General features: G+C 37.1%; 1 protein-coding gene across 1 annotated transcript; it reads right to left on the bottom strand.

The window, feature by feature from the left end:
• Positions 1 to 23: 23 nt before the first annotated feature.
• Positions 24 to 20,332, bottom strand: LOC107777824 (protein TPX2-like). The gene is made up of 7 exons (XM_075227763.1): positions 20,284 to 20,332; positions 1,389 to 1,528; positions 1,141 to 1,307; positions 936 to 1,044; positions 799 to 858; positions 628 to 722; positions 24 to 493 (listed from the first exon to the last, which is right to left on the bottom strand). Exons 1-7 carry the CDS (start codon positions 20,330 to 20,332, stop codon positions 370 to 372), a joined length of 744 nt encoding a protein of 247 aa, XP_075083864.1. The 3' UTR covers positions 24 to 369.
• Positions 20,333 to 23,378: the final 3,046 nt, after the last annotated feature.

The raw sequence follows: 23,378 nt of genomic DNA, 5'->3' as shown, positions 1-23,378 counted from the left end.
CATGAACACCACCAATTCACAGAAACAGACACTAATAGATTATATATTGGTTTTACTACTCTTACTTCCTGCTTCCTCCTCTTTCTTATTTGATATATTAATACCAAACAAAAGAAAGAAAAGGGAAAAAAGCCTATTGTTAATATATATAAACTATTTGGTTTGTATATTCAGTTCTCAAAAGAAAGGGCACATCTTTTACAGACAAACACATTATCGGTTCCAGCCATTTGGTAGCATTGTCCCTCGTATGCCCATGGGGTTCAAGGATTCTTGAACAATTCATCCCCAGTTTTGAATCACTTAAACATTTTCAACCTCATTGGGGACCATCTTTCTCTTTCATTGTCTTCCTAAGAATTTACTAGTTCACCTCATCTTGGAGGCAGCACTAGAAACTGCTGCTGCATAGGGACACGCCATTTTTCTCCTTTCTTGCCTCTTAATTATCAGCAGCTTGGGTGATCTTGGTTTTGTCACTGCTCTGGAAGACCTGTGAATAGACGTGCAAAAAAAAAAAGGTTCAGTAGTTGTTCCAATTTGTAAAAGAGGAAAAAAGAACATGGTAGAATTTTTTTTTTAAAAAAAAAAACATGAATAAAGGTCTTGCAGCAGGATTTTACATACTTCTGTGGGAGGAAAGGATGATCAAATTTAGGCACAGGTCTTGCATGAGGCACCAAAGTTTTCCGTAACTGTTTCAGGGCCTTCTCCTCCTCCATCTAACCAAATTCAAGTAAAAATTAGTCTAAGCACATCGTTATAGTAGCTCTAAATAACACCAAGAATATGCAATACCAGTCTAGCAGCTTCTGCCTCCTCCCTATATTTTTGATACATTAGTTCTTTCTCCTTGATCTGCAAACCAACTTATAACATGAGTGCTATAGGCTTAGTTCCCCGAGAAAGTTACATGCAAATGTAAAATGTGTTACCTTCTTATCAAACTCAGCTCTACCAACAGCACGGTGATCTACATGTAGATTAAATCCCTCAACTTGAGTTAGTGGTTTACGTTCTTTCTCAGGAACTGGAATTGGATCCCTACACAATTTAAAGGGTGGGAAAGCATTATTCATCTTTCAGATTCACTAGGAAAATAGATAGTAGATAAAAGATTCATTCTTTGAGGTCTCTTACTCGATCAAGACTGGTTGCGCTCTAAAAGTCCTCATCTTTGCTTCTTCCTTTTCCAATCTTTGCCGTTCTTCTAATTCCCTCTGCATCTCCCTTTCATGCCTGAGCAGACTCTCCAGTTGGAAAGGTTCTGGTCTTGTACAATGCTTAGGTTCTGGTTTTGGTGGAATCTGGCAATAAAACATAAGAAATTGAGTGCACATAAAGTCTTCCCACAAAATGGATATTACAATAGTTGGTGTTTTACATACCACAGGGTAGTCAGTTGTGTAAGGATATGGAATTGCTTTGGGAACTCTAGACCTCTCTTCCTCAATCTGTTTCTGTAGAAGTTCAGTGAACAGTTTCCTCTCCTTCTCTGCTCCTCTTTCCTGGATACTGTAATGAGGTGCTGAAAAAGTAGAAAAAACTATTTTAAGAAAAAGTAAAAATATGGGGATTTGACGATTTTGGATGGGAGATGGGAATGAATATGCGTGAAGAAGGGTGGCTGTCACGACCCAAACTCCCTCCATATAATGTCGTGACGACACCTAATCTCTACGACTAGGTAAGCTTAACAAATTGCGGAAAATAACAAAAACGAAAGTAAAACTTGACAACTAACAACAGTGGATAACTAAATAACTAGTAACAATGCCGCTCGGCATGTACAATAACTAATACTCTATAAATTCACAGTCTTCCCAAAATCCAGAACATCGTAAGTCACAAGCTACAGGAGAAAACTAGTATCTCTATACACCAGAGTCTAATAAAAGAAGTATAGAAGGTAATGGACACAGGGGAGAATAAAAGGGGACTGCTAGGTCTGCGGACGAGAGCAGATGTACCTTGAAGTCTCCGGAACAGCCGCAAATACACAACAAGCGAGGCTGGTATGATGAACCTGGATTTGTACATGAAAACATGTGCAGAAGAGTAGCATGAGTATACCACAATGGTACCTAGTAAGTGCCAAGCCTAATCTCGGTCGATTAGTGACGAGGTCAGGTCAGGCCCACTGGTAAATAATAAATAATGCAGGAAAATATACAGTATAATAAGAGACTAAAATTTAACAAAAGGAAATACAGCAAGGCAACAATACGACACACAGGGGCAAGAAGAAAGGGATCTCCCGAGATACCGTCTCGTAGTCCCAAAATAAATATACAGGGAGAATTCTCGAGGTACCGGCTCGTAGTCTCAAAAGTAAATATACAGGAAGAAATCTCGAGGTACCGCCTCGTAGTCTCAAAAGTAAATGTGCAAATGTGCAGGGAGAACTCCCGAGGTACCGCCTTGTAGTCTCAAAAGTAAATGTGCAGGGAGAATTCCCGAGGTACCGTCTCGTAGTCTCAAAAGTAAATGTGCAAGGAGAACTCTCGAGGAACCGCCTCGTAGTCTCAAAAGTAAATATGCAGGGAGAACTCCTAAGGAACCGCCTTGTAGTCTCAAAAGTAAATGTGCAGGGAGAACTCCCGAGGAACCGCCTCGTAGTCTCAAAAGTAAACACACAACTCAAACTGATAAATACAATAGTTAACAACAAGATTTCTACAGTTATACTAGTAAAGAACAAGGAAATGCAGGAAATCAACTGGGCATACTTCACAGAGTTCAAATAAGCAGTTAAAGCACATAGACATACGATATTAGGCTAAACAAGATAACTACACGTATTGGAATAGTTCAATTAAGAATGAAAACAGACTAATACTCATTTAAACGGTATAACTCAAATTAAAGGAAAAACAGTTGGTACTCTTAGTAAAATAAATCGGGATTTATAACAAATAGCCCGTGTACGTACTCGTCACCTCACGTACACGACGCTCACATATCACAACAGTACCAAATCTTAAGGAAATTTCCCCCACACAAGGTTAGGCAAGCCACTTACCTCGAACCAAGCTCAATCAATCGGTAACAATGCCTTTTCCACGAATATCCTACTCCGAATGGCCCAAATCAAGCCAAAATTAATTACATACTATAAATACAACTATAAGAAACTAATCTAATTAATGAATCAAAGCTAAAGCAAGAATAAACATAACCAATACTCTATAAATTCACAGTCTTCCCAAAATCCGGAACATCGTAAGTCACAAGCTACAGGAGGAAACTAGTATTTATATACACCAGAGTCTAATAAAAGAAGTCTAATAAAGCACGTAGACATGCGATATTAGGCTAAACAGGATAACTACACATATTGGAATAACTCAATTAAGAATGATAACATACTAATACTTATTCAAACGGTATAACTCAAATTAAAGGAAAAATATTTGGTACTCTCAGTAAAATAAATCGGGTTTTATAACAAATAGCCCGTGTACGTACTCGTCACCTCACGTACACGACGCTCACATATCACAACAGTACCAAATCCTAAGGGGATTTCCCCCACACAAGGTTAGATAAGTCACTTACCTCGAACCAAGCTTAATCAATCGGTAACAATGCCTTTTCCACGAATATCCTACTCGGAATGGCCCAAATCTAGCCAAAATCAATTACATACCATAAATACAACTATAAGAAACTAATCTAATTAATGAATCAAAGCTAAAGCAAGAAATTAGAAAATCGCCCCAAAAAGTTGACCCGGACCCACGTCTCGAAATGGGGTAAAAGTCACAAAATATGAACACCCATTCACTCACGAGTCCATCCATATAAGAATTACTCGAATCCGACCTCAAATCGCCTTTCAAAACTCAAACTTTCAGTCTAGGAAGTTTATACCATTTTTCCTCGAATTTCCAAATCAAATCCCTAATTAGATGATGAAAATAGTAATAGATTCATGAAATATAGTACAATCTGGGTTAGAATCACTTACCCCAATAATTTCCTAGAAGAAACCTCAAAATATCGCCTCACACCGAGCTCTCAAGGTCCCAAAGATGAAAATGGAAAACAAACCCTCGAACTTGATCTTTTCAGCCCAGCGATTTTACATCTGCGGACCTACTGTCGCACCTGCGGAATTTCCATCGTAGGTGCGGAGATGGATTAATGTCCAAAGATCCGCTTATGCGGACCAGGGCACGTACCTGCGGGCCCGCTTCTGCGGATGACCTTCCGCATCTGCGACTCTAGCCATGCCGCCCCTTTTTGCTCCTACGGTCAATCCTCCACATCTGCGAATGCGCAGATGCGGCTCCCATTTCACACCTGTGCTCACAGACCAAGATTTACCAAACCGAACCTACGCTCTTCCTTCCGCACCTGCGGTCTCCCCTCCGCAGGTGCGAAAACACCAGAAACCAGAAAATCTTCAGCAACTAGCCTAAGTCCAAATTCAATCCGTTAAGCATCTGAAACACACCTGATACCCCCGAGATCTCAACCAAACATACCAACCAGTTCTAAAACACCATACGAACTTAGTCGAGCCCTCAAATCACATCAAATAATGCTAAAAACACGAATCACCCTCCGATTCAAATATAATGAACTTTGAAACTTCAAACTTCTAAAATCAATGCCGAAACCTATCAAACCAAGTCCGATTGACCTCAAATTTTGTACAAAAGTCATATTCAACCTTACGGACCTACTCCAACTTCCGGAATAGGAATCCGACCCCGATATCAAAAAGTCCACTACCGGTCAAAATCTCCAAATAATCGACTTTCGCCAATTCAAGCCTAAATCAGCTATGGACATCCAATTCACAGTCCGGACATGCTCCTAAGTCCAGAATCACCCAACGGAGCTAATGAAACCGACGAAACTCTATTCCGGAGTCATCTTCACACAGTTCCAACTATGATCAAAATCTTCAAACTTAAGCTTCCGTTTAGGGACTAAGTGTCTCAATTCACTCCGAAACTACAACAACAACCTCCCGGCAATTCACATAAGCAGAAAGAGATATGGGGAAAGCAGTAAACAGGAAATCGGGACTATAACTCTTAAAACGTCCGGCCGGATCGTACTAGTGGCTCCTCGCGAGACTGGATGATCCTACTGTATGTTCCACTTATAGGGAGCAAAACCAAGTAGCTGATATACTACTTAAGTCTTGATGAAACATGGACACCATAACTGACATCACTATTTTTGCACAACCTCTATCCTTTATCCAAACAGCTTTGGAGCACGACCGCTCATGCAAACTTTTTGTCAGAAAGTTTCCCTCACAAACCGTACCACAATCACTCAGTTTGCAAAGTCCTCTTTCACGACCTATAGGTGAAATTGGGTCGTGACATCAGGTACTTTTCTAATTCTGTTCAAGGACGAATATTTGTTTTAGAGGTGGAGAATGTGATGACCCAAAATATCATCTTTAAATTTAATAATTATTTCTATGTTCTAAGACCTCAAAAAGCACTATTAATCATTCCTCGACTTGCGTATGTAATCCGTAAATTTTTTCGGAAAGTGTTTTTGCACAACCTCCATCCTTTATCCAAATAGCTTTGGAGGACGACCGCTCATGCAAACTTTTTGTCAGAAGGTTTCCCTCACAAACCGTACCACAATCACTCAGTTTGCAAAGTCCTCTTGGACCATCTTTTTGTTTATCCCGTGATACGGGAACCACTAGTAGTAGTTTTAGTTACCCCGAACCCCCCTACGTAATGACCCCCAAGTGGTCAACCCCCTAGGTTATCTTTAAATTTAATAATTATTTCTATGTTTTAAGACCTCGAAAAACACTATTCATCATTTATCGACTTGCGTGCACAGTCCGTATAATTTTTCGGAAAGTTTTTATATGAAAAATTGATTAAAATATGAAATAAAGAATTAAAACTCAACTGAGTTGACTTTGGTCAATATTTTGAGCAAATGGACTCGGATCAGTATTTTGATAGTTACGGTAGATCCGTATCGTGATTTGGGACATGGGCGTATGCCCGAAATTTAATTTGGAGGTCCCTAGCTTGAATTATCGCCAGTTGGCGAAAACTAGAAGCCTAAAGGCTTAAAAATTTTAAAGTTTGACCACAAATTGTCTTTTATTGATATCCGGGTCAGATTTAAGTTTTGAAAATTTTCATAGGACAGTTATGTTATTTATGACTTGTCTGTCAAATTTGGTGATAAACAGAGTTGATTTGACCTGATTCAGACGTTCTGTTGTGAAAGTAGAAGTTTTAAAGTTTTCTTGAAAATTTCATTTGATTTGGTATCCGATTCATAGTTCTAGGCATTATTTTGGTATTTTGTTCGTGCGAGCGAGTTCGTACAAGATTTTTGGACTTGTGTGCATATTTGGTTTGGAGTCCCGAGGGTTCGGGTGAGTTTCGGATAGCCTATAGATCTTAATTCTTTGAAAAATCTGGTTTTTGGGACTTCTGATGGTTTCTGGTGTCATGTGCTTCGCGAACGTGACGCCTTCATCGCGAACGCGAAGATGAATTTGGGATAGAGGAATTTTTTTCATCGCGAACGTGAAGCAACGGGGGGCCTTACCCTTCGCGAACGCGACCAGCTTCCTGCGAATGCGTAGGCTTGTGATCTGGGGAGGGGGATCGTTGTTTCTTCTACGCGAACACGAGTATTGGCTCGCGAACGCGAAGGCCAGGGGGGAGAAGCCTTCGGGAACGTGATAGGCCCTTCGCGAACGCGAAGAAGGCCTGACGCCGAGACCTTAAAACAGAACCAAAACGAGATTTTTCCTATTTTTCACAAACCCTCAATTAGAACTTGGTTTAGGGGCGATTTCAAAGGAGTTTTTCACGATTTCGAACTGGGTAAGTGTTCTTTATCATATAGTAATTATATTTCATAAATCTAAGTCTATATTCATCATTTATTTCGGATTTAGATGGGAGAAATTCGAATTTTTGTAAAACTTTTCAAAAACGAAAATTTAAGATTTGAAAGTCCATTTGACATCGGAATTTGATAATTTTTGTATGGTTGGACTCGTCTCAGAATGGGTGTTCGGATTTTATAAATTTTTTCGAGATTCGAGACGTGGGCCCCACTGATGAGTTTTGAGATAAATTTCGGATTTTAATCCGGAAAATTAGTAAGTTCATATGGAATTAATTCCTACGATTTGTATTGAGTATATTGAATTGTTTATGACTAGATTTGAGGATTTCGGACACGAATTCACGAGGCAAAAGTTTATTGGATTCTTGAATTTGGTTGCAAAGCGAGGTAAGTGTCGTGGTTAACCTTGACTTGAGAGAATAGAACCCTTAAATTAATTGTTATGTGAAATGCATGTGAATGACGTATAGGCGAGGTGACGAGTGTCTATACGTCATCAAATTAATTGTTTGCATAATTACTTAAAAAATCATAAATCGTTTTAAATTATGAATTAATTACTATATTAATTGTTTCTCTCGTGTTCTTTGATCAATATCATGCCTTGAATCCATGATATAATTGCTACATACTTATTTGATTTACGTGACTTGATTGCCACTTGATGTTTAGCATACTAATTATTAAAATACCTATTACATCCTTAATTTCCTCAATTAATTGCTACTTGTCATCACTTATTTCTAATAAATCATAATTATTGTATGCTTATTGTCTTATAATTTCATATTAATTATTGCATTTATTGGAGTAATTTCTTTTATAAGAATTGGTAAATGAATATATTGGAGGAGCGGGTTGCACGCCGCAACGGAAATGAAAGTGAATATATTGGAGGAGCGGATTGCACGCCGCAACAGAATTGATTGAAATGAATATATTGGATGAGCGGTTTGCACGCCGCAATAGAATATATTGAAAAGATATATTGGGATCGGGTTGCACGCCGCAACAGAATTGAATATGAATATATTGTGGGATCGGGTTGCACGCCGCAACGAAAATTGATTGAAATAATAATTGGTTATGACTGCTGAGTTGGCTTCAACTATTAAAATGAGTTACCTGATTTATTTATATTATTGTTGTTATTACTATTATTGCGTATATGTTGATTGTAGGTGCCTTGCCTTAGCCTCGTCACTACTTCGTCGAGGTTAGGCTCGACACTTACCAGTACATGAGGTCGGTTGTACTGATACTGCACTCTGTACTTTTTGTGCAGATTTCAGAGTTGGTCCTAGCGGCGTACTGTAGAGTGTGCTCGGATTCAGCTACCAGTGGAGACTTGAGGTATAACTGCACGACGTTCGCAGTTCTGAAGTCCCCTTCTACTTTATTTTAGCTGTGTGCTTTCTTTCAGATAACTTTATTTCGTTCAGACCCTTGTTTGTATTATTCTAGAAGCTCGTGCACTTGTGACTCCAGTTCTGAGATGGTATTTAGATATCACGATTATTATGGATTAATTACTTTACTTCAGACTTTATTTCCGCATTTGTTCCCTTGTTATTAATTAATTTAAAATTTTGTTAAAATGATTAATTATATTATAACGCTGGCTTGTTTAGCAAGTGAAATGTTAGGCGCCATCATGATTTCGAAGGTGGGAATTTCGGTTCGTGACAATCACTCTCTTTGTGTTTACATGCTTCCTATACTCATTCCCTTAACATAATATAAATAGTTATTTTTTTAACCAAAAAAGAAGAAGAAGGGTGGCAATTTTGCAGAAAAAGGAACCGTAACGGCCATTTTCTATTTGACTTTTGTTAGTGGATCGATAATATGTGGAATGAAACTAAAAATAAACTTACGGCCATTTTCTATTTGACTTTTGTTAGTGGATCGATTTCACATTTTTGTGCTTTGTTAAAGCATCTCCATGGAAAAGCATTGTTGATAGAGTACAAGCGAAAAAAATTTAATTCCGTAATATTAATTAGCATAATCAACTTAAATTGGTATGCGATTACCCGGGAATTAGGGATGGATCAATATGAGAAAAACATTGTCACAAGGATTTTCATACATAAACTTTCTTTTCGATTCAATTTAATATTGCGATCATTTACGATAATGATTATCGTTACTCTCATATATTTACTATAAAAAATATGTCTAATTAAGCTATTAATTTATGTTGTATTCTTAAATTAGATGGTAATGGAACTTATTAGTTGAATTTTATTTTACATTTTTATTTGTAAGTTTCTAATTTTACCTTTGTTTATGACAATAGTTCATGAGCAGTGCATCACTTCTTTTTATTTTTGTTATTATTAGTAGTAGAAATGCGCAAAGAAGAATCTAGTAAATGAAAGATATCAGCTCTCTTTTTTCGATTTCTTTAACAATAGCGTGAAGAGTGAATAATTTCACTAGCATATATAAAAATTTTGTTGTTCATAGGGGTATGCCTTTTTGATTAGTTATGATCAATCGTAATAGATTCAACAAAAATAAATAAAAATCATAAAAATCTAGAAGTATTTGATTATGCGTAAATGTTCTTCTTATAATATATTGATTGATACATTTTCTTCACTATTTAACGCATATGGACATTACTGTCACGGAATGCAAAATTTAATACCTTTATGCATATATTATCACATGTATCATTTATGTATTAGAATATGTTTTAAAAGATATTCCATGACGTCATAGCTATACGAACATAGTGAAAATTATCATTATATGATCTTGATTTCAGAGACGCTAATTTTTTTTGTTTCTTTTATTTCAGTTAGCTGGTAATTGAACGCGGCTATTCAAAGATATAAATCGTTTGGTACCAAAATGTAGATTTTTCCTTTCCCCAACTAATGAATTAACCAAAACGAAACAAGGAAAGGGAAGGGAAAAATTCTTATGCTTAGAAAAATTCTTATTACATAATTTTGCTACTGTCATATCATTTTTTACCCCAAAAGATATATTATACGTGTGATACGTGGGTTAAAATTTTTTTCAATTAAAGTGACAAATTTAAATAGAGATTATTTTATTTACAGAGTCGCCACTTGAAATTGATTTTTGAGTGTTCCAAATCACCTTTTATTTGATCCCTAGTCAAAGGAAGGTTTGACTCTACTTTTATTGGTCTGCGAAAATATGAGACCGGGTAAGAAATTCTGTTGACGGGGGAAAAGGTGTGAGGCACTCCCTGAATCCCATAGTTCTAGCGCGATCGCTTTAATGACTTAAACTTGGCTTGAATTAATTTTAAATAAGTTGTGTTTCATTTGATTTTCATATTCTGCCTAAGTCCGCTTTTAACTCTTGAAGACTTTATCTATCTCAACTAGGACGAGTATATCCGATCCTAGCCTACACTAACCAAGATGAGTATTTCCGACCTTAGGTTGTGTACCACACTTAAATTAAAGCCTACTTAAACTTAATTAAATAAAAAACTTTATTTATTTGAAAAAATTTAACAAAATGTGTCTTCACGACCTTTTCGTTTTATTCTCTATTCCGAAGCGAATCTTCCCGACATCAGTTAAGACAAAATTATTTATCTTCGAGTGGCGTATTACCTCTGAGTTAGTCATGATTATTTGTGATTGAGTGATTAAATTATTTTAACTATAAAAAAAAATCTTTTTTTTAAATAAGTACTAGTACAAAAGAGTTAAATCTTAGTAATTATTTTGACTAAACTAGTAACTAAAAATTAGCGCCAACTATGGTATTACGGCCAAGGAGATATTTATTGGTTGCTACATATGTATTGAGTTAGGTATTATGGCATTGGGCCAGCTTTGATACTAAAGAGGAAGTGGGCTAATAGCTAAATGAAAAGAATGGGCCAGCAGTTTGTTAAAAGAAATTATGGGCCTCATCTTATTAATTGTCATTGGGCCAACCATTATTTAAAAGAAGAAGAATTAATCAACTTATGAACTTTATTAACATTGGGCCTGCTGAAATTATTTTTATTTGGCCCATTATTAAATTTGAAGGTTTTCAAATGGCAATTAAAGGGGACCAACTTTGGTTATTGCTATGCAGATTAATCAGTTAAGTGAATGAATGATTTACCAACTAAGTTACTTCAAGCAATCACATATAGAACTTAAAGCTAGTTAACATCATGTGAGTTTATTTGCCATTTTGAAAGAAAGCTATTGCAGACCCAAAGCGAGCATGAAGCCTTCAACGGGGAAATGATACATAACCAGAACTAATATTTGTTGGGTTTAAGCTTGATTTAGCTTAAAATGAGGTGAATGGGGAATGGAAGGGAAAAATAAAAATTTGATTTTCCCTCCTTTACAAAGGAACATAAGAACCGTAAGTACGACAATAACAATTCAAGGTAAAGACATGAAGATATCTGCAAGAAAAGGATATCACAACATAATGCATGTCCCTCGTCCTCACTTACACGGAAACATCCTTCGTGCCATGAACTCGCAATAACACAAAAGCATGATAATATAAATGTCATGGCACGACATCACCCTTCGTGCTTTTACTCACATAACATGGCACGACATCACCCTTCGTGTTTTTACTCTCAATAATATGGTACGGCATCACCCTTCATGTTTTACACTCTCCCTCACATGATAATGTATAAACAATGGCGCGGCATCACCCTTCGTGCTTTACACTCTTCCTTACCAGGCATATGTATATCAATGACAAATAAGGCAGGAAGCATAAATAATATCAAGGAGAGTATTTAAACGAATATTCCAAATGAATCCTAATCACAACTTTCCAAGCCAACAATAGTTCAATAAACCCGCTAGAACTTTATTATTCAAGTATTCCAACAAATCTCACAAATGATCCACTACACAAGTATAGAATCTAGTATCTCAAGAATATCGGTCGTAGCAATGTATTAATGATTATGCATAATGATGACCGAATTAGACACATCAATGTGTTCTCAGAAGTCCATCAAATTTGATCAAGTTATAACAAGCTAACTCTTAGTTCCTAACATTTAATACTATGATCTTAGTATCTAGGAGTCAAGTAAGGCATGAAACAAGAAGGTCAAGTAATTCTACAAGACACAATTTATAACATAATTTACCCCCGAACATGGTTAACCCTGGCACATGCATATATGCTCGTCACCTCATATATGTACCACCCCCGCATGTAACAAACAATGTCAAATAGTAGAAAAAATTTCCTCAACAAAGTTAGGCAAGACACTTACTTCAATTCGGCTAACTCAATATTCAATTTAGCTTTTTCCTTTACAAATTCGCCTCCGCTCGGCTCAATCTAGCCAAAGACGACTTAAATACATCACACAATGCAAGAGAAAATAATTTTAATTATTAAAGCTGTGATTTTTATTCAATTTCTAAAAAGTCAACTCCCTGGCCCGCCCGGTTGAAACACGGGTCCAAGGGTAGGTCTTGACTACCCACAATCTCACAAGTCCAAATACGTCTTTTGTTTCCAAACCCGAGTCCACAACTCTCAAATCCAAAATTTTTATTTTCAAAGTATTGACAAAATCCCCAATTTTTTTTCTAGATTTCTCATGAATTTGATGTTAAATCTTATATAAAATCATGAAATGTAGTTGAGAATTGATTAGAGGTACTTACCCAATGATTTGGTATGAAGATCCCTTCATAAAATCGCCTCTCATCGAAGCTAGGTTTCAAAATATAACAAAATGAAGCAAAATCTCGGAATTCTCAGCATTTCACAGGTTGCAGATGTCGCATTTACGACAGGGAGTTCGCAAATGCGACCTCCGCAAATGCGGACAAAACATCGCAAATGTGACTCCTGACAGACCATGCCTTCATCACAAATGCGATACAGAGTTCGCAAATGGGAAACTCTTCAGGCTTCGCAAAAGCGACAACTTCATCGCAATTGCGATCCAGTCCCCAGCAACCCAAGTTCACAAATGTGAGGCTGCTGCGCAATTGCGATAGTCGCATTTGCGACAAAAACATCGCAATTGCGATGATACCAGTACCAGCACTTAAAATCATGAAAAAAATCATTCCGGATCCAATCTGAAACGCACCCGAGCACTCGGGGCTCTAAAACAAATATGCACATAAGTCTAAAAATATAACACGAACTTGCTTGAGCGTTCAAAACATCAAAATAACCTCTAGAATCATGAATCGGATGCCAAAACGCATGAAGATCAAAGGAAACTTCAAGAACTTCTAGAATCGCAACCAAGCGTCCGAACCATATCAAATCAACTCCAAATGGCACCAAATTTTGAATACAAGTTCCATATGACGAAACGAACCTACTCGAAGCTTTAAATCACGCATATAAACCTCGAAACGACGAATCACACCTCAAGTCAAAATCAATGAACTTAGAAACTTTAACTTCTACAACCGATGCCGAAACCTATCAAATCACGTCCAATTGACCTCGAATCTTTTACACAAGTCACATTTGGCATTACGGACCTACTTCAACTTTCGAAATTGAAATCCGATTCCGATATCAAAAAGTTCACTCCCGGTCAAACTTAAAAAAAAATCCAAATTTTGCCATTTCAAGACTAATTCGACTACGGACCTCCAAATTACAATCCATACGCACTCCTAAATCCAAAATCGCCCAACGGAGCTAACGGAACTAACGAAACTCTATTCCAAGACCTCAAACTACCGAGCGAAGTGCAGATGCTCAAAACGACCAGTCGGATCGTTACATATTAAAATATGGATATGGTCAAATCACGCTACAATTAGTATTTAAGAATCCTAGTATTTAGTTACTAAACACATATCGAAATAAGTTTTTTGGAAAAACGCCGACGTAGTACTAACCTAGAGGATATAAATTACATTTATGTAATAACATGTAAAATATGTTAAATAATTTGATTAAAAAGTCACTATACAATATTAATCACTTAGTATATAAGAGATAGAAGAATAAAATCCAAATAGGTATATCCATGAATTTTTAAACAACAAACTAGAAGCATTGTAAAAATATAAAGAAAAATAGAAACTTCAGCTTTCCAAATACAAAGTCATATAAGAGCAGAATGCTTTAAAAGGCACAACAAATTAAAGAGAACTCAAATCTTCATCTTTTATCTTATTCATTTTTGGACCAAAATTACAATGGCAGTTGAGAGAATACCTGGATAGCAGAAACAAAACATTTCAGCTATTCTAGAGTCATGTTTCAACAGCTAGGAGCAGAAGCCAAAACAAAGGCATTACTTTTAATCGAAGTGGAAAACAAACTCAGCAAAAGACAACAACAAACCAACACCTTGAAAATCAGCAACTTAAAGGACAAAAAACTCAGAAATGACTTACCAACTTTATGTTTTTGAAAGGTTTTTTCTCTCAATTTTTAGTTACCAAAGGATGCTTGAAATATGTATTCAGGTGATTGTTTCGCTCTCAAATTGTGTGATCAAAAAATTGATGTGGAAGATGTGTAGTAGAGTTAAAAAAAGATCCTTTGAAGTGAGGAAAGAACTCTTCTTTATAGGAGAGGAGGGCCTTGAATTAATGATGAAAATCTGTTCAAGTGACAGATTTTTAACCAAAGATCTGTCTAAACTATTCAATGGTCAGTTCTCTGGCCAAAAATCTGTCCATAGACGGTATTTTACTAACTATAATGTAACGACCCGGCCGGTCATTTCGAGTATTACAATCCCGTCTCTCCCATTTATTGCTCAATTTATGCTTTACAGTTGTTATATGACTTGCCGGGGTAATTGGTTCAGGTCCGGTGAGGTCTTGAAATGAATTGAAACACTTAGTTCCAAAGTTTAAAACTTAAGTTGAAAAGGTTGGCTGGATGGTGACCTATGTGTAATGACCCCGAAAAATTTTTGCTAAGGAAATTAAGGTTTTATGGTGTCGAGGTAGATTAATTAGTACAAAGGTTGTAGGATGCACTTAAGTGTTGAGAAAAATTTTTGACAAAAGAAGGATATTCTGCGGTCTATTTTGCGACCGCAGAAACGTTATTTGGATCGTAGATTTACCGCAGAACGAAGAGAAAACTCGAGAAAATTTTGGGCCATTATGCGGCCTCAAAAGTGTTGTGCGGTCCAGTATGTGGACCGTAGAATGCTCGCATACTCGGGCACAATATGCCCAGTATGTGCCCAGTTCCCAAGGTCCATTTTGCGGCCCATTTTGTGGGCCGCAGATGCATTATGTGGTCGCATATGCGACCGCAGATCCTGTCCCGGAGCTTCATTTTCTGGTTTTTATAACCCGACCCTATTGGGATAAATAGCCTTTGGGGCTCATTTTGAAGGAAAAAATCTGATATTTTAGAGAGAAGTGAGAGTGTTCTAGAGAGAGGAAGAAGCTCAAGTGCTTTGGTCATCAAGATCTTGTTCAAGCTTTGAAATCCAACAAGAAATATCACAAGATCTTCACCCAAAAGGTAAGGTTCTAACCCTAGTCTTCAATTTCGAGTTTGGGTAAAGATGAGAGATTAGGAGTATGATTCTTGGGTGTGAGAGTATTATTTATTCATACATGTACCAATAAGGTTTGTGGAAAGATTGTTGAGTTCAAATGGGTAAAGATTGGGTTGAAAATGGTAGAAATCTTCAAAGACTTTAATTTAGGATTTGAGGGTCGAGTTGATGTCGGAATTTGGTGAAATTTATATGGCTAGACTCGTGGTTGAATGAGCGTTCATATTTTATAACTTTTGTTGAGTTCCGAGATGTGGGTCCCACGGGCGATTTTTGAGTTAATTTTTGGATTTTATTGGAAAATTTGTATTTTCATATGGAATTAATTCCAATGATTCGTATTGACTGAATCAAATTAATTGTGACTAGAATCGAGGTGTTCAGAGGCCAATTCGCGAGGAAAAGGCATAGCGAAATAAAGAATTACACGGTTTGAGGTAAGTAATATTTTTAAATTTGGTTGTGAGGGTATGAATCCCCAAATTTTGTGTTATATCAAATGTTGGAGGTGACGCACATGCTAGGTGACGAGCGTGTGGGCATGCACCATAGAAATTGTGACTTAAATAAATTTCGTGGAGTTGTAAAATTAAAGAATCATGTTATTATCCGAATATTCAGCACGTGTTTGGGAAATTGAGCTGAGACTCGTATTAAAGATCATGTTTAGGCTATGTGCCGATATTTTGGGACCCATAGGGTCGTGTTGCTGTTGAATTTAATTGTTTAAAAATATACATGTCATACTCAACCATGTTCATCCATTGTGAGAATATTTATGAGATCGAGGCTGCCCGCCTGTAGCAGGACATATTGGCTTTATATATATTATTATTCTATGGATCAGGGCTACCCGCCTGCAGCATGACTTATAGGTTTTATCATTGTATGAGTAGGGGCTGCCCCCTACAGCAGGCCATACCGACTTTATATCACGCTTGGGCTGAAGGAGCCCCTCCGGAGTCTGCACCACCCACAGTGAGCGTAGATGATATATATACGGGATGGATTTCCCAAGTCATGAACTTGCCTTACTTATTTATAATTGTGATGAATATCCCTGGACATGGATTTTGTCCGAATCATTTACATTTGGGGATAAATTGCCCCAGGGCTGGATTGGCCTCATACGATACTGAATGTGTGTGTGTGTGTGTGTGTGTGTGTGTGTGTGTGTGTGTGTGTGTGTGTGTGTGTATATATATATATATATATATATATATATATATATATATATATATATATATATATATATATATATGGAATATCCCTGGGCTAGATTGGCCATAAACAATACTGAGTGACCGAGCTATTAGTGATCATGAGTACACGAGGTTTTCCACTGAGATGTCATATTCCTCATATCATGCAGTATTGATTTATCTTAATTGTACTGAGTTTAACTGTTGAACTTGAAAGCATACTTTCATTTCTGTACCATTATTTCTATACTGGACTGTACCTGCGGAGCTCGTCATTACTTTCAGCCCAGAGGTTAGTCTTGTTACTTATTGAGTTGGTTGTACTCATACTACACTCTGCACCTTGTATGCAGATCCAGGTGCTTCCGGAAACAACGGTTGTTAGATATCAGAGTGTTATCAGTTGGAGACTATCAAGGTAGTTGCCTAGCATCCGCTGACCTTGACTCTCTTCTTTTTAGTTATTGTACTGTTCTATATTTTCAGACAGTGTTTTATCAGTCAGAATTTGTTATCTTTTAGATGCTCATGTACTCAGTGATACCAGATTTTGGGAGTGTTTTATATATGTATTTGTGCGATTTTTCCACTGGATTTAAATATTATGTATTTACACTTAAAAGATATTGTGTTTTATTGAGGTTGTCGGCTTGCCTAGTATTGAGATAGGCGCCATCATGACATGCGGATTTTGGGTGTGACATATAAGTAGAATTTTTGGAGTATTGTACTCCTAATAGCGCACAAACAGTAAAAACTACCAATCTTGTACTATTTCTCTTTTAACTTTAGATTTATTCAACAAGTGACTGAATTTAAAGCTCAAACATTCAAACTCAACCAATCAGTGAATTGACAAGGCAAAAACAAGACTTTGAATCGTAAGTACATTCAACAATCAACCAGAACAATCGACTGGCTAGGTCGCACCAAATCAAATATTTAGATTAAACAAATACGAACGAACAAATGATCGACCGGCTAGGTCGCAAGCGAATTACAGGATTACAACAACTATTAACTAGATTCAACAGCTAATTAACTAAACGTTCGACCTGCTAGGTCGAGAAATCAAATTCATAATTCAACGAGTATAACAACCAAACGATCACACTCAAACACTAATAACTAGCAACAGTCACGAAACGAATGATGTAATTATAAACGAAAACAAAAATGTTAATGGAACTAACTGCCAAGAGAAGAAAAAGAAAAGAAAAGGGATACGAAACTACCAAGATTTACAACTGCTCGGGGTGACGACGAGAGGCTCGAAAAAACCTTTATCATTGATATACTACGAAACCAAAAATCCAATGATCCAAAGGTTGGTTTCAGTTTTAATGAATAATAGAGCCTTGCTCGATGTGGGAATGGAGGCAAATAGAGAATGTTTGGACAATGGTGATGGCTGTAGGGCAGTGATTGGCCGCCGGAGAAGTTCACCGAAAATTGGCTATCAAAATTCGGCTCCAAGACCAACGTCAAATGATTGATTTGAGGCAAGTTCTAAACGTCCATGTAAGTGGTATGGGGTGAAGTGGCATGAAAGCTCACGAATTTGGGAAAATATAAGGGATTAGGGTTTTAGATTTTTGCCTATTTGTGGAGACTGGTGAGGTATGAGGCTGAGTGTTGGCGAGTTAAGAACTTACATATCTAGAAGATGAAAGTAGCTGAAATGAGGAAGTTGAGGTGGATATGCGGGTACACTAGGATGGATAATATTAGGAATGAAGATATTTGAGAGAAGGTGGGCGTGGCTCCCATGGTTGACAAGATGCGGGAAGCGAGGCTCAGATAGTTCGGACACGTACAAAGGAGAAGCCCAGATGCCTCTGTAAGGAGGTGCGAGAGGTTGGCTTTGGTGGGTACGAGAAGAGGTAGATGGCGGCCTAAGATGTATTTGGGAGAGGTGATAAGGCAGGTTATAGTGTGGCTTCAGATATCCGAGGACATGTTTCTTGACAGGAAGTTGTGGTGGTCGAGCATTAAGTTGTAGGTTAAGATGTAGTTGAGCATATTTCTAATTTGTACCAGTGTGACCCTAGTCTGATAGGATTTTGTCTTAGACTGCTAGTGGTCAATATTGTGTTCATACTACTTTTTTATTTGCATAGTGCTGGGCCTAATTTACTGGTTATTATTTTTGCTTTTCATCTTTTTCCTGGTTCTTATGATGTTGTTATTATTTCTATGGTTTCTGTTGATGGTACTAATATATTGTCTCTTTACGTCTTCTTGAGCCGAGGGTCAATCGAAAATAACCTCTCTACTCCCTCGGGGTAGGGGTAAGGTCTGCGTACACACTACCCTCCTCAGACCCCACTTATGAGATTTTATTGCGTTCTTGGTTATTGGTGGGGATTGGTGAGGTTTTGGAGGATTTGAGTTGAAGATATAGAAAGAGGAGAGGGAGATGAGGAGATGGTGAAGTTTTGAGGTCGATTGGAGCTTCGCCGCCGCCAATGGCGATTTTCGGAGGGGGGGGGGGAGGGAACAACGTCGCAGAGGAGAAAAAGAGAGAGAAGAGGAAGAGGGAGATGGCTATAGGGTTTGAGAGTGAGAATATGGCCAAAAATTAAAATTTGATTTCTAAAGTTATATACCTCAAATGACATCGATTTTGGGCCGTTGGATCAAAGAAAGTATTGAATCAACCAACCAAAATGACGTAGTTTAATCGCGAAACTACGTAGTTCCGAGCTCCTCTCCTGGCAGCCCATTTATGGAGTGGCCTATTGCATTTTTAGTCCCTTAATCATTTCAACTTTGGCCTAATCCAGCCAGATTCTGGGAGAAAAGGCCTAATCCCTTAATCTTTCTAAATTTGCCTTAATTAAAACCAAATCATAATAAACCACTAATCCTAAAATATACATAGAATGAAAAATATTTTGCTATATTTGTGGAATAAAAATGCAATTAAAGTGCACATATTAAGGGAAAGTAGCTAGAAATTAACTAAATATCAACTCAAACTAAAAATGTAGGAGAATTAAAAGCATGCAAAAATTAGGTATTTACTGCTATTGTGGATTTCATAATTTATTTATTAGTTTTGATAGCATCAAAAGAATAAACTGATTTACTTATCGTAACCGAATTTTTGAAATCATTTTCTTTTGATTAATGAATTGATAGAGGAAATGAGGTTTATGCCATAACAATGTAACCCATTTTGCACTTGAGAATAGAATTGGCTTTTGGTAAATTTCTAGACTACACTTAAAAATAAGATTCCTGGAAATGCCCCCACGTTGTAGTTATCTAGAGAATTAAATTACTACCACTACTACCATGTAAACACAAACACGCACATATACATTCAGCCATTATGTTCAATCATTTGGAAATTATGTACATGAAACAACAAACCAAGTATTATGGCATCAGATTTGTGGTTTGTGTGTGTGCATGTATTATGTGTTGCCACATGGATTTGCATGCAGTAGAATTTTTTTGTTAAGCGTGTTAATTTTCTAGGATAATTACTCTTTGTTTCATTCAAAATCTGTTGGAGAAAGAATAATTAACCTAGAAAATTAAGATACTTAATTCTATATAAACCAAAAGGTTTTGGAAACCAAAACGTCTCTTTGTCAACCAAAAATTAAAGGTCTCTTTGTAGTTCAAAGCTTTGCAAAGAAAAATAGTAGACAAAAAAAATAATGATAACAACGGCAGTGATCATCATTATAATTTTGATATTTCTGAAGTTGAAACCAAACCCATCCATAGATTTGTCAAGCACACCAACGGCAAACTCAACCATTTCTAAGACTGAACCAAAGGATCCAAATACATCCATGGGAGGCCTTGGAAATGCAGCAATGTGCCAAAATGTGGCAATATTATTTAACGATTATGAGGACTACGTGGATGTCTTAGCTGCATATACATCCATGGTCTGTTGTGCCAATCTACAGACCACGAATGACAAGGTTCAGGTGGAGGAAAAAAGGGCATAAACTTATTGCTCATGCATTGAGTTTTTTAGCAGCAGCCATGAACATCCCCCTTATCTTAGCTTAAGAATTGAAAATGTTCAGCTCAGCTTCCCTATCTCAAAGCATATGAACTATACCACTGTAGACTAATGCTCTAGTTAGATAACTTGCTTAATATGCGATACTTTTTTAATTACTGATAGATTCTATCAAAATTTCTTGATAGAGTTTGTCGATTTCATCACTCGAAAAAATACGTGTTTTAATAGTACAAATAACATAAATAGCTTTACCTTTCATTATTTTGAGCTAGCACTTTTTCTTAAATTTTTATTTTATAACTCACACACATATTTTAACAATGTACATGATATTCTTACTTTTTTTTATTTGACTTGCATCGTTTTATTTGACACGAGTTGCACGTGTGATGCACGTTTGATAAATACAAAAGATGGTTTTATTAAATATACTTGACAAAAGATAATATGTTTTGCAAATACGGCTAAATTTTTTAATATTTTTTTTAAGTTCTAAAATTAATAGTACTCGCTACTAGTATTAAAATATGAATATGGTCAAATAACGCTAAATTAGTATTTCGAGATCCTAGTATTTAGTTACTAAACACATATCAAAATAAGATTTTTGGAAAATTGCCGACGTAGTACTAACCTAGAGGATATAAATTACTTTTATGTAATAACATGTAAAATATGTTAAATAATTTGATTAAAAAGTCACTATACAATATTAATGACTAATTATAAAAGAGATATAAGTATAAAATGCAAATAGGTAAATCTATGAATTTTTAAACAACAAACTAGAAGCATTGTAAGAGTATAAAGAAAAATTGAAACTTCAACTATCCAAATACAGAATCATATAAGAGCGGAATGCTTTAAAAGGCACAACGAATTAAAGAGAGCTCAAATCTTCATCTTTTATCTTATTGATTCTTGGACAAAAATTATAATGGCAGTTGAGGGAATACCTGAATAGCAAAAATAGAATATTTTAGCAACAATAGAGTCATGTTTCAATAGCCAGAAGCAGAAGTCAAAACAAAGGCATTACTTTTAATCGAAGCATACAATGTATGGGCGAAAACTTCATTTTATGTGTTTGACCTAGTCAACGGTAATAAAGCCTTTTATGGCTGTGTTGTGTCAATATGAATCCAAAAGGTCGAGGTCAGATGTGAAAGATAAAGCGGTGTCGAGTCGAAATAGCTTGGTATAAGATGGAGACGAGGACGGACATCCATACTCAGTACGAAGTGATGACTAGTCTTAGGAATTAGATTCCTTAGAGAATATTCTAATAGATATTCCCTCATGTTGTACTATCTAGGGTTTTATGGCCCATGTGCTCTTATAAATAGGAAGAGACGTAGATCAGAAAAGGGGATTGGATCTTTTGCAAAGAAATTCATCAACATTCTCTGTACAAGATTCTGACTTTATTGAATAGAAACAAAGCTTGACTTTATACTTCCCTCCTTTTATCCCTCTCTCCTGATCCAAGAAGGATCGGAATATACGAATGCTTATCATCATCCATCATCGTCAGAAAATACATCTGAAAATCTCATCCTTGTTGGGTTATCTTTGTATCATTTACTATTTAGAAGTCATTTATTATCATTTATTGTCGGGTTACCTTCATACAGTTCGGCGCCGTATGTGGGAATTTCATAGTCAAACGTATTAGTTTTCGTTCAGATCGACAACATTTATAACTTGATAACCTAGTATATTGTAAGGCTATCCCTTTTTTATTTGATACAAAGACTCCATGGTAGGTAACCAGGGAAGAATCGGCCGAGGAAAGGGAGCTGGAACGACGGATAACATCTTGCTTAATCTAATGCGTGCTATCGACGAAGGGTACGAAACTCAGGATGAAGAGATAACCCCTATGCCACCCCCCCAGTCTAAGGAAGTCGCCGGCACCTTTCTGTAGTATGACCAAACACAACGAAAAAGAAGTTTTCACGTCTACGAAGGAAGGAGCACCACCTGCCATAAAAAATCCTAGAGGCTTGGCTAACTGACACTTTGGTCAGTGTGATGAGTAAGCAGGTCCCCTGCATGACCATGAAAACCCTAAAGACCCCCGCAGCCCAGCAAAGGAGTGGATATGATGACCAACTAAATGCTCTAACTTCAGGTAATACCTACATGCCTGCTAACAGTGTAGGTGATGATGCCCTCATTGCCGTATTAAAAAGAATGGAAGAGATGGAGAACAAGAACAAGGCATTCAAGGAGCAAATGAAAGAGCACCAAGAATGGGTAGACAAGATACCAGGCGTCCCCAAACTAATACCAAAAAGGGACTCTGGCAGGTTTGTAGAGCATCCATTCAGGGAAGAAGCAGCTCCTCATGCCATACCAAAACTTTCAAGATGCCCCGGTACCTTAGAATCTCTGAAGGGACGACTGATCCTAAAGACCATGTGACCCATTACCTCACCGCGGTAAAGGGAAACGACCTCACCAAAGAGCAGGTGTCCTCCATCTTGTTAAAAAAGTTCGGCAAAACTCTCAACATGGGAGCTTTGACGTAGTACTCGCAGTTGTCGGCCTACTCCATAGAAACATTCGAGGAGATGGCAGACAAGTTCGTAACGGCTCATGACGAAGCCAAAAAGGTCAAAACGAGGGTAAATGACATCTTCGCCGTCAGGCAATCCCCAGGGGAAGGGCTGAGGGACTTCTTAGCGCGGTTCAACAGAGTAAGGATGACCTTGCCAAATGTTTTTGAAGGAATGGCGGTAACAACCTGTTAAGTGGGAATTTTGACTACTTATTAGCGCCTTTTAACTTTTGTTTTAGTCTAAAATTATTGAATTGTGTTCCCGAA

The sequence above is a fragment of the Nicotiana tabacum genome, chromosome 2, assembly GCF_000715075.1.
Source record: "Nicotiana tabacum cultivar K326 chromosome 2, ASM71507v2, whole genome shotgun sequence".
Taxonomy (NCBI): Eukaryota; Viridiplantae; Streptophyta; class Magnoliopsida; order Solanales; family Solanaceae; genus Nicotiana; species Nicotiana tabacum.
This window is presented reverse-complemented; position numbering and strand designations above follow the sequence as displayed.

Excerpts from the sequence above, each read along its gene's own strand:
- LOC107777824 (XM_075227763.1), bottom strand. The coding sequence starts at position 20,332 with ATGGTTGAGTTTGCCGTTGGTGTGCTTGACAAATCTATGGATGGGTTT. Across the intron at positions 723-798 it reads AGGCAGAAGCTGCTAGACTG|ATGGAGGAGGAGAAGGCCCT; the intron begins GTATTGCATATT and ends GAATTTGGTTAG. Across the intron at positions 494-627 it reads CATCCTTTCCTCCCACAGAA|GTCTTCCAGAGCAGTGACAA; the intron begins GTATGTAAAATC and ends GTCTATTCACAG.